This window comes from Verticillium dahliae, genomic scaffold, assembly GCF_000150675.1.
Source record: "Verticillium dahliae VdLs.17 supercont1.7 genomic scaffold, whole genome shotgun sequence".
NCBI classification, from domain to species: domain Eukaryota; kingdom Fungi; phylum Ascomycota; class Sordariomycetes; order Glomerellales; family Plectosphaerellaceae; genus Verticillium; species Verticillium dahliae.
In genome coordinates, this window is record NW_009276917.1 from 1,278,589 (window position 1) to 1,288,902 (window position 10,314).

A 10,314-nucleotide genomic window follows, 5' to 3' on the forward strand; every position below is an offset into this window, starting at 1 on the left:
TACTACGAGACACCTACAAGATCTAGAATTATAGTGACTATTGAGTTTATAGATCAGTATAATGTACACTATTTTAAAGAAAGGCTTTTCGCCTAGACTGAAGCTCTGGAGTCGTTATAGAAATGTATAGCTGAATAGCTGGGTAGTAGGAATGGTTATGGGGGAGGGATCTGGTACGTCTCATTTTTTTTGCAACCCGCTTGGGTGGAAGGGGAAAAGGGATGAGGGGACGGATGATCAGCCTTGCCATGTTTCTGCTTCCCGCAGCCCGGCGAAACAAGAGCTGACAAAAACGGGTTTCTTGCTGCCCATCTGCCCATAAATTTGATCCGACCCTGGCAATACTACCTTGTGGGCGCACGACACTCTCAGCTGCTGTCTTCCTCTTTCAATGATGAGATGCCAACGCCGAGCTGCCTGTGAGCGGCGGCTTGACGGGCTAGCGCAAGACTAGCACACCCCTTCTGGCGAGGTTTTGCCCCATTAGAGAACGGGAAGACCTCGCCCCTCCTCGAGATCCGCATTGTTATGGCGCTCTGGGGCGCATCTCCATGGTGCCGTGCTTTGGTTGCGTTGCCTCTCGCTGTTCGGGTGGTGGAGGGCCGCATGCGAGGATTGTTGGTCAGTTGGGCAGCTCGAGCAGGAAACCCAAGCGGGGATGCCGCAGCAGGGATCCCACCTGGCAGTCATGGCAGGCATGGCATCCATGGCATCCATGGGGTTGATGGCCAAAATGGCCAAGATGGGAGAGAGAAGGGGAGGGAAGCCTTGCATCGCCGTGCCATGCCTCTTCCTAGCTTGTCTCCTGCCCCATGGCGGGTTCGCTGGTGCATGTTGGGTCAACCCGGCAGAGGGGCGGTCGGTCGGTCGGTCGGTCGTGGGCGAAGCACGAGCACCATTATGCCCAGTGTGGAAATGGTCGAAAACTCGAAGGAAGCCAGACGTGGCCTGTCGTGCGCGTCGCTTTTCTTGTCGTTCAAATGCACAGCGGAGTCCATATTCTCCCCGGTTGCTTGGATGTTTTCTCCCCTCGCTCTCTCTCTTTCTCTCTCCCCCCCCTTCTTTGCTACTGCCTCAGTCTTCTACCTGGACGCCCTCTCCTCCTTCCTCCTCCTCCTCCTCCTCCTGCTCCTCCTGCTCCTCCTGCTCCTCCTGCTCCTCCTGCTCCTCCTGCTCCTCCTGCTCCTCCTGCTCCTCCTGCTCCTCCTGCTCCTCCTGCTCCTGCTCCTTCTCCTTCCCTCTTCCCCAACTCCTTCCCCTCTTGGCCTTGGTGCTGTATACGACCCGCACCTTCCCTACCTGCCTTACCTCCCGCCTGTCACCTGCCGCGTGCCGCGTGCCGCCTGTGTGGCTGCCCCCCGAAGAAACCGCCGAGTGGCTCATCCTGTGGCGCGTCTAGGGGACCTGCTGCCCCGAGAACCAAGGTACAGCAGCCGAGCCCAGGCCGTCGCGCCCTCTCCACCCCCCATCCCCCATTCCAGGCTGCCTGCACCTACTCTAGTGGTTCGACCCGGCTGAAACAGGCCGGTCAGCCGTGCCCCCTCCCCATCCACTTTCCCCGTTCAGGCGACCTTTTGCCCGTTCAAGGTACCTGGCTCGAGTACCTGGCTCGAGTACCTGAGGTACACAGAGGCACGCCCCCCGAACCAGGCTGTCACGGGCTCCCGTCTCCCCTGAAAGGGACACGGGGAGACAGCTATCACTTGTCATGGTCCCGCGCCAGGACAACCATGCCCGTCCACCACCCGCCCCTCGTCTCTGGTCGCGCCTGTCCAACTTCTCCAAGAAGTCCTTCATCTCCTTCTCCTCGTCCTTCGAAGCCGACGACGAGCGCTCCGAATCCGAGGACGACGACGGCGACTACGACTACCACCACCGCCAGCTTTTGTTTCCCGCCATGTCCGGCCGCAACGGGGACCGTCATGGGCGTGACGATGGATCGCCGCCGGGCCGCTACAGTGGTGAGGATACGAGGCCGACCTCGCAGAAGGAGCTCGCTGGATGGTATGCCTACGCTTTTGCTGCCGAGACCTATGTCATCTGTGGTATGTCCGTCTTTTTTGTCTGCCTGTCTCTGACACGTTGACACCTCTGCGCTTTGAGCTGACCCGTCTTCCTAGCTATTGGTATGCCGAGCCGTGTCCCATTATCATCACCACTTCTCCGTCCCTCTAACATCTGACAACCTCCAGGCTCTTTCATCCCCATCCTCCTAGAAACCCTCGCTCGCGAAAACGGCGTTCTGCTCTCCGACCGAACCACCCCCTGCGGCACCAGCGACTCGAAGAACAAGGCCGACGGCCAATGCGTCGTCTACGTCCTTGGCGCCGAGGTCAACACGGCCAGCTTCGCCATGTACACCTTCTCCATCAGCGTCCTCGTCCAGGCCCTGCTCGTCGTCAGCATCAGCTGCGCCGCCGACCACGGCAACTTTCGCAAGAAGCTGCTCCTCGGCTTCGCGTGGACCGGCAGCGTGGCCGTCATGTTGTACATCTTCGTCAGCGCCGACACCTACCTCTTTGGCGCCCTCCTCGCCATCATCTCCAACACGTCCTTTGGCGCATCGTTTGTGCTGCTCAACTCGTTCCTGCCGCTCCTGGTGCGCCATCACCCCGACGTCATCGAGGCCGAGAACAAGCATGTGCCCGACTTTGCCCAGACGGACCTCGAGTCGCAACCCATGAGGGGGGCCAGCGCCGAGTCGGACGCGGCATCGGACGCGGCACCCGCGGACCCCGATGCGACGTCGCCGCTGCTCTCAAACGCCGCCGCCGAGGACATGGCCACGCCCGACTGGCCGCGCAAAGCGACACGCGAGGAGCTGACGTCGGTGGAGCTGAACCTGTCGACACAAATCTCGGCCAAGGGCATCGGTATCGGCTACACGGCGGGTCTGTTCCTTCAGTGTGTTGCCATTGGCGTGCTCATTGCCATGCGCAACACGACGTGGTCGCAGCGGGTCGTCCTCTTCATGGTCGGTGCCTGGTGGGCCATCTTCACGTTCCCCGCGGCGTCGTGGCTGCGACCGCGACCAGGGCCGCCGCTGCCCATTGTCGCGGCCAGCGGGTTCTCCGGCATGTGGGCGTGGGTGGGCTATGTCATGTACGCGTGGAAGTCGCTCTTCGAGACGATCAAGCTGGCCCGGCGGCTCCTTGACATCATGATCTTCCTAGCCGCCTGGTTCCTCCTCTCTGACGCCATCGCGACCACCTCGTCGACGGCCATTCTCTTCGCCAAGACGCAGCTCCACATGAAGCCCTGGGCGCTCGGCATGATCAACGTCATTTCGACGTTGGCCGGCGTCATTGGCGCCTTTAGCTGGGCGTTCATCTCGCGCCATTTCGGGCTGAAGCCGCACCAGACGATTCTCGCCTGCATCGGGCTCTTTGAGGTCATCCCCGTCTACGGACTCCTGGGCTACCTCCCCTTCGTGCAGACCTGGGGCGTCGGCGGCCTGCAGCAGCCGTGGGAGATGTATCCCCTCGCGGCGGTGTACGGCTTCGTCCTCGGCGGCCTCAGCGGGTACTGCCGCTCGGTGTACGGCGAGCTCATCCCGCCGGGCTCGGAAGCGGCATTCTACGCGCTGTACGCCATCACCGACAAGGGCTCGAGCGTGTTTGGACCGGCGATTGTCGGCGCCATCATTGATCGGTGGGGGCACATCCGGCCGGCGTTTTGGTTCCTGGCGGCGCTCGTAGGGCTGCCGGCGCCTCTGATCTGGTTTGTCAACGTTGATCGTGGCAAGCGCGAGGGCGAGAAGTTGGCCGAGACGATCGACAGCTTCAAGGTGCGGCAGGCGTCGGAGGACGCGGGCACAGACACGGACAGCGGCAGCGAGGACCGGCCCATCCTCAGCGCGTACGATGACGACGACGACGACGGCTACGAGGAGAACGACAGGCGCCGCTGATGTTGTTGATTCCCCACGTCCCCGAGTTGGGGATGCCGCTTTTTGCGTTCTTTGACTGCATAGCGTTGGCGTTTGGCACTTGTCCATTCCAGGTCGTTGGGAGATGACCGCGACACTTGAGTGATAATAATTTAGCTACTACATACCTAGCTACCTTTTATGTAAATGATCCATGGCGATATGAATCTCACGCTGAGTCTGTGTACTATGCTTCTTTCTTTCTCGCCGGATGCAACCAAGGCGAATACGGTGACGCTAGGTGAGTCCAAGTCTTTGGCAATCTCGTCTGGCAACCACGGCTGCGATGCGCGATTCAGGGTGCAGGCTTAGGAAGTTCTGAGGTGGCTAGCTGCCGTAGGTGCTAGGTAGGTATAGCTACTGGGGCTGTAGACGCTAAATGACGTGGAGGTGCTAGATTTACTAGGTACCTTACCTTAGGTACCTAGGGAGGGACCTCTAGACAGGTGACGAGCAGCTCGGCCACAGCCCACAGCTCGCGCTCATTGCTCACGTGACACTCTCCCGACCAGAACGCAAACCGTGTTTTTCGGGGTGGCTGGCGCGCAGGGACCGATTCGTTGCCCGTTACGCTTGGACGCTTGGAGGCCAGCAATCTGGAGAAATCGATCGCGCGCTTCTGCACCGGTTTGGGTCCTGCTGCGAAGCGCTTGACCTTTTGTCTCCCCCTTGTACCTTGCTCCTTGCCTGACCTGTCTATGCTCGACCTCGGGAGACCTTGACCTTGCTCGACCACACCAACGAACCGACAGACCTATCCATTTAGGGTACCTACCTAGGGACCTGCATACCCTCACAGCAAGCAGCAGCAGCCGCCAAACGCCAGGAGCATCCCCTCACCATTCCGCACCACACCACCCTTAGCCCCCCCCCCCCAAGACACGCCCAAGAAAGTTAGCAGATTTCCAGCTCTGCCACCTTTCATCAACAACACCACCCGCCCGCTCGCCTCGCCTCCTGCCACTCCCCCCCCCCCCCAAACCCGCGATTCCGTCCGCGTCGCATCGCCCACGGGTCATTGATTCGACGCCTCGTCAGCAATCGATTGCCGCCGTTTCCGAGTCGCCTCTGCGCCATTGCATCGCGTAGCTGGACGGTCTGGGATTCCGGGCGCATTCGGATCTGGAATTTCCTTCCCTCGTCTTCGACCAGCTTACTCTGTGTCGTCTCGTTCTGTTCTCGCCTTTGTCAACAATCAGGTCACAATCAGGTCGACACGCTTTTTTCGTGGCGCGACGAGAACCTTCCATCTCCGCGGGGAAGGGGTCCAGAGAGAAAAACATTACACACGAAGACACGACGGACGCCAAGGACAACATTGTCATTACTCGGCTGCGCGAAGCACCGGGTCCCCTCTGGCGCGCGTAGCTCTCGCCCCTCGATTCCTCCCTCACCCGGCCTCGCGGCATCGCGGCATCGCGGCACGGAGGGCACACAGCAAAGCGCGACGCACGGCACGCACACGGCACACGGCACACGGCACACGGCACACAATGTCGGCGAGCCCCAGGAAGCGCAGCCGGGCCGAGCCCGCCGAGGACACAAAGGCCGAGTGCCCGTTTGAGGTGAAATACGAGAGCGAGGACGTCAAGACAAAGGCGCGCAAGGCGGCCAAGAGGCGGAAGCAGGCACAGCAGCTGGGCGGCGCGGGCGGCGCCGACGCCGACGAGGACGAGATTGCCAAGGTCCAGCCCTCGCCCTTTACGCCGTCCGGCTCGTTCAAGAATGACGAGAACATGGATCTCCGCTACTGGGTCGAGCCGCGGGACAAGTGGATGGCCATGACGAGATATAACAGCTTTGTTTGTGAGTTTTTTTCTTCTTCTTTTGACTGCTTCCCTCTTTTCGCGTTTCGCATTCCGCCTGCCTGGGCCGTTCGCGTTCCGCCTGCCTGGGCCGTACGCGGCTGGACCGTTCGCGACCACCAGCTGACGGGCGCTAGTAAACTCGGCCAAGTACTTCAGCGAGGGCTTCATCTACATCTCCAACGGCATGGCGTCGCCGACGAACAACCAGGTCAAGGTGGACGAGAACGGCGTGCGGCAGAGGATGCCCAACGAGTGGGTCGGCCGCATCCTGGAGATCCGCGCGGCGGACGAGCACCACGTCTACGCGCGCATCTACTGGATGTACTGGCCCGAGGAGCTGCCGGTGCAGACCAAGGACGACGGCAAGTTTGTGGCGCGCGCGGGCCGCCAGCCGTACCACGGCGTCAACGAGCTCATCGCGTCCAACCACAGTACGTATCCTCCCTCGGCTGGGGGTAGACGGCAGCACGAGGCTAACGGGCAGCACAGTGGACGTGATCAACGTCGTCAGCGTCACGGCCGAGGCCAAGGTCAAGCAGTGGTTCGAGGAGAACGACGACGAGATCCAAGACGGCCTCTACTGGCGACAAGCGCTCGACGTTCGCACCCTCAGCCTCTCGGTATGTAGCACCCCAATTCCTGCACATGGGATTCCTCGTCGTGCTAACAAGGCCAGTCTGTGCATCGGACCTGCAAGTGCAAGCAGCCCGCGAATCCCGACAAGACGCTCGTCGCGTGCTCCCAGCCCAACTGCAGCACGTGGCTCCACGACGAATGCCTCAAACACGACGCCCTCATGCGGACCTTTGCGGCCCTTGGCACCGACCAACCCTATATTGCGCCGCCGCCGCCGCCGCCGCCACCGGCCGCAGCGGAGAATGGCGAGACGGACGGCAGCAAGCTGGACCAGGAGACGGGCCGGCCGCTGAGCCCCCCAGATAACGGCGTCGAGGTGCAGCAGTCGATCGACGCCAAGCCGGGCGCGTCGCCCGAGGCGGAGGCAGCGGCCAAGGAGCGGCTCTCGACGCCGCGGGGCAGCAGCGCGCGCGGGGTCGGCTGCGCTCAGGGGACGCCGACGGTGGGCACCATCACGGCGGCGCCGGGCTCGCTGCGCAAGACCAAGGTGCCCAAGCGCGGCAAGGCCAGCGCGGCCAGGCCGTACGAGGGTCTGTTCGAGGCGACGCTCAAGGTGGCGGAGAATGTCGTCGAGATACGGGACCTGCGGGCCAATGTCACGGGCGGCGTCAAGGTGTGGACGGAGCCGCTGGTGTGCCTCGTCTGCCACACGACCATCAGCTAATGGGGAAGCTGAGCTGTGTGCCGGGGGAGCAGGTGTCGTGTCATGTCCTCTTCAGCTGTATCTATTATTTTTCAAGGGCCGTTTGTTTGGGGTTGTCACTGGCAAGGCCGGCAGGCATGGTGAGCAGGCTCGACGGGTGACTTGTTTTGTTCCTTTCTGGCTTCTTCCCTACCCCCCCCCCCCCCGGGGCGTGCGGTGGTTTTCTTTTCTCACCATGGCGTTCAAAGCGGACTGGAGTCGGGGCTTTCTGGTTTGGTAGGAAGGGGTGCTGGGGAATCATGGTAGCAGGAGGCCCGAGGTGGTGAGGCTTTGGATGTGGCAGAGCGTTGGTGCTAGTTGTGGTCGAGGCGACCTGGGTGAGATGGCATCTATATTCATTCGTATCTCTGTTTTGAATGAGCATGGTGTTTGTTTCTCTCGGTGGATGTGGGACATGTTGGCAGAGCTCGTCACTCAGCCTGAGCCTTGTACCTGTAATTCTAGGTACCTACCTTAAGCAAAGCAGTGCGAGGCCTGAGGATCTGTGATTGGCGGGTGGATATCCTAAGCTGCCCCCTAAGGTCCCTACAACACCTCTCCAGGTACCTAGGAATGCTATCCAGGTACCTCCTAGGAATGCTATCCAGGTAGGTAGACAGGTACCTAGGCACCTTGGGCCTTCCCCCAACTCCGGCGAGCTTCGGCGCGTCGAGGCTGGGGTCGATCAGCACCCGTTTCGTGCCACTTACCCCGCCACGCCCCGAACGACATCTACTCTTTCTCCATCGCCTGTTCGGCTCTCCAGGATCCAGACCACCCTACGTCAACCGACCAGAGCTCCCATCATTCACGACCGCACCACACCCTCTCCCGGACCACACCACAGCTTCAGACTGTCTTCTGCCAATTCACACATTACATCATCACGATGGCGTCCGCCGACCCCTTCGACTCGGCGCTGTAAGCTCCCCCTGCTGCTGCTGCTGCTGCTGCTGCTGCTCTCCTTGCTGTCCGCCCATTGACAATCCCCAGCGACCTCCTCCGCCGCCTCAACCCCAAGCACACGGCAACCCACCTCAGCTCCATCATCTCCCTGGCGCCCGACCTGACCGAAGACCTCCTCTCGTCGGTCGACCAGCCCCTCGGCGTGCGCCGCTGCCGCCAGACGGGGCGCGACTACCTCCTCTGCGACTACAACCGCGACGGCGACAGCCACCGGTCGCCCTGGAGCAACGAGTTTGACCCGCCGCTCGACGAGGCCGGGCCCGGCGGCGTCAGCGGCGGCGGCGCCAACGACGGCGCCGGCGAGGGCGCCATCCCCAGCGAGCGCGTGCGCCGCATGGAGGTCAAGGCCAACGAGGCCTTTGACGTCTACCGCGAGCTGTACTACGAGGGCGGCGTCAGCAGCGTCTACTTTTGGAACCTCGACGACGGCTTTGCCGGGGTGGTGCTGCTGAAGAAGTGTGAGTTCTTCTGCCTTGTTCTTTCCTCTTGCCCGATGCATCCACTAACCAACAGCCCAGCCGCCACGCCCGGCGCCGCGTCCGAGGGCGTCTGGGACTCGATCCACGTCTTCGAGGCCATTGAGCGCGGCCGCACGACGCAGTACAAGCTCACGTCGACCGTCATCCTGAGCCTCGCGACGAGCGGCGCCGCCCTCGGCGCCATGGACCTGTCGGGCAACATGACGCGGCAGGTCGAGCAGGAGCTCGCCGTCGAGGGCGACGAGAGCCACATTGCCAACATTGGCCGCCTCGTCGAGGACATGGAGCTCAAGATGCGCAACCTGCTGCAGGAGGTCTACTTTGGCAAGGCCAAGGACGTCGTCGGCGACCTGCGCAGCGTCGGCAGCCTCAGCGAGGGCGCCCGCGACAGGCAGGCCCAGCGCGAGGTCATTGGCAGCATGCAGAGGTAGGGCCGGGGTTGCCGCGCGGAGCGTGGGCCGGCACGGGAGCACCACTCCGCCGCCGTGATGCTGCGTCAGCGGGTGAATCTCGACGCCAGGCTGCTGGGTGCGACACGGGGAGGCTGCTAGGTGCGACGTGATGAGGCTGTGCCTCTCCCGCGAGCTCGCGCGCGCATTCTCCCTGAGGCGTGCCCGGTTTGGGGCCGTATGCTGGTTTCGGGCTCTCGATCGCGCTCCGATCAGCGCCCGATCGTGCAAGCCGTATAAAGTGTGAAAGGAGGGGAGGGGGGGATGCCGGGGTCCGGGGGGGGACAATGAGTTCGTGTTAAGCCTTGCAGCAGCACATGGTTCCAATACATGTTTACGCCTGATCATGCTGCCTCCAGCCTGTCCCTTGCCTGTGTGCCGTCTCCCTTTCTGTCCGCGAGTTGTTCAACCCTGCGCGTGTTCGGTAGACTGCCGGGCCGCGAAGGGCCTGGCCAGCGGTTTGCGCCCCCCCCCCCCAAAAATGAGACGTACCGAGTCCCTCCCCCATAACCATTCCTACTACCCAGCTATCCAGCCTTGCATTTCTATAACGACTCTAGAACTTCATTCTGGGCAAAAAGCCGTCCTTTAGAAAAGGGCATGTTATACTGATATATATACTCAACAGCTACTTTAATTTTGTATCCAGTAGGCATCTCGTAGTAGTGTTGTGCATTTATTCTAGGTACAGTGGTTGGGGTGAAGCGTTTAGTACGTCTCATTTTGCTTGCAACCCGCCTGCCTGGGTCCAAGACGGCCATTCATTGTTCGGATTCTTCCATGTCGGTCTGCTCTCTGAGAAGATACGTATGTCCAGCCCCCCTCCTTTTGCCCATCATCCGTGGCACTGCCGACACGCTGGTCCGGTCCCACCCCCGCTAGGCAGACTGCCGAACGCAGGCTGCTGAATCTCTGCAGCGCAGAAGTGCCGTGCTGCGCGGACAAGGGGGACGCCAAAATCACGGTCCCAAACAGGATCTCGACAATGTCTCACACGAGAAGGCAGACAAGCGTGGTGCTCTGTACTAGAGGGGTGCATGTGCAAGTACTTTGACGCCAAGGATTCGTGACCGGTCGGCCGGCGCAAGGGAGCAGAGGTGGGCCGAGGCGGGCAGATGAGACATGCAGGAACGGGTGGCAGGGCTGCTCCAGGTCTACATGTACCTCTGCTGCTCTCTACCTCGATGTGGACATTTTCGTCAGCGACTGGCCCGTCGCAGCACCGTGGCGGACGGCGTCTTCCGCGGGTCCGGCACCTGGGGGGACGGCCGGGTGGGGTTTGCCTGTGATGCGCTGTGGAATCTTGTTAAACTTCGGTCAGGCAGAAAAAAAGGAGAAGGAAGAGCAGAATGGTGGGGAGGAGGCG

General features: G+C 61.6%; 4 protein-coding genes across 4 annotated transcripts; 3 read left to right on the plus strand and 1 right to left on the minus strand.

Moving 5' to 3' along the window:
* Nucleotides 1-1,074: 1,074 nt before the first annotated feature.
* On the minus strand, nucleotides 1,075-1,383 carry VDAG_04496 (uncharacterized protein; the record flags this gene model as incomplete). The annotated part of the gene is made up of 1 exon (XM_009650943.1): nucleotides 1,075-1,383. The coding sequence occupies one exon, from the start codon at nucleotides 1,381-1,383 to the stop codon at nucleotides 1,075-1,077; it is 309 nt and encodes a 102-aa protein (XP_009649238.1).
* A 325-nt stretch (nucleotides 1,384-1,708) lies between these two features.
* On the plus strand, nucleotides 1,709-3,910 carry VDAG_04497 (uncharacterized protein; the record flags this gene model as incomplete). The annotated part of the gene is made up of 2 exons (XM_009650944.1): nucleotides 1,709-2,045; nucleotides 2,193-3,910. The coding sequence occupies 2 exons, from the start codon at nucleotides 1,709-1,711 to the stop codon at nucleotides 3,908-3,910; spliced, it is 2,055 nt and encodes a 684-aa protein (XP_009649239.1).
* A 1,511-nt stretch (nucleotides 3,911-5,421) lies between these two features.
* On the plus strand, nucleotides 5,422-7,036 carry VDAG_04498 (uncharacterized protein; the record flags this gene model as incomplete). The annotated part of the gene is made up of 4 exons (XM_009650945.1): nucleotides 5,422-5,734; nucleotides 5,871-6,167; nucleotides 6,226-6,356; nucleotides 6,413-7,036. 4 exons carry the CDS (start codon nucleotides 5,422-5,424, stop codon nucleotides 7,034-7,036), a joined length of 1,365 nt encoding a protein of 454 aa, XP_009649240.1.
* Nucleotides 7,037-7,943: 907 nt separating this feature from the next.
* VDAG_04499 (F-actin-capping protein subunit beta) lies at nucleotides 7,944-8,930 on the plus strand (the record flags this gene model as incomplete). The annotated part of the gene is made up of 3 exons (XM_009650946.1): nucleotides 7,944-7,975; nucleotides 8,048-8,478; nucleotides 8,539-8,930. The coding sequence occupies 3 exons, from the start codon at nucleotides 7,944-7,946 to the stop codon at nucleotides 8,928-8,930; spliced, it is 855 nt and encodes a 284-aa protein (XP_009649241.1).
* Between the last annotated feature and the right edge of the window lie 1,384 nt (nucleotides 8,931-10,314).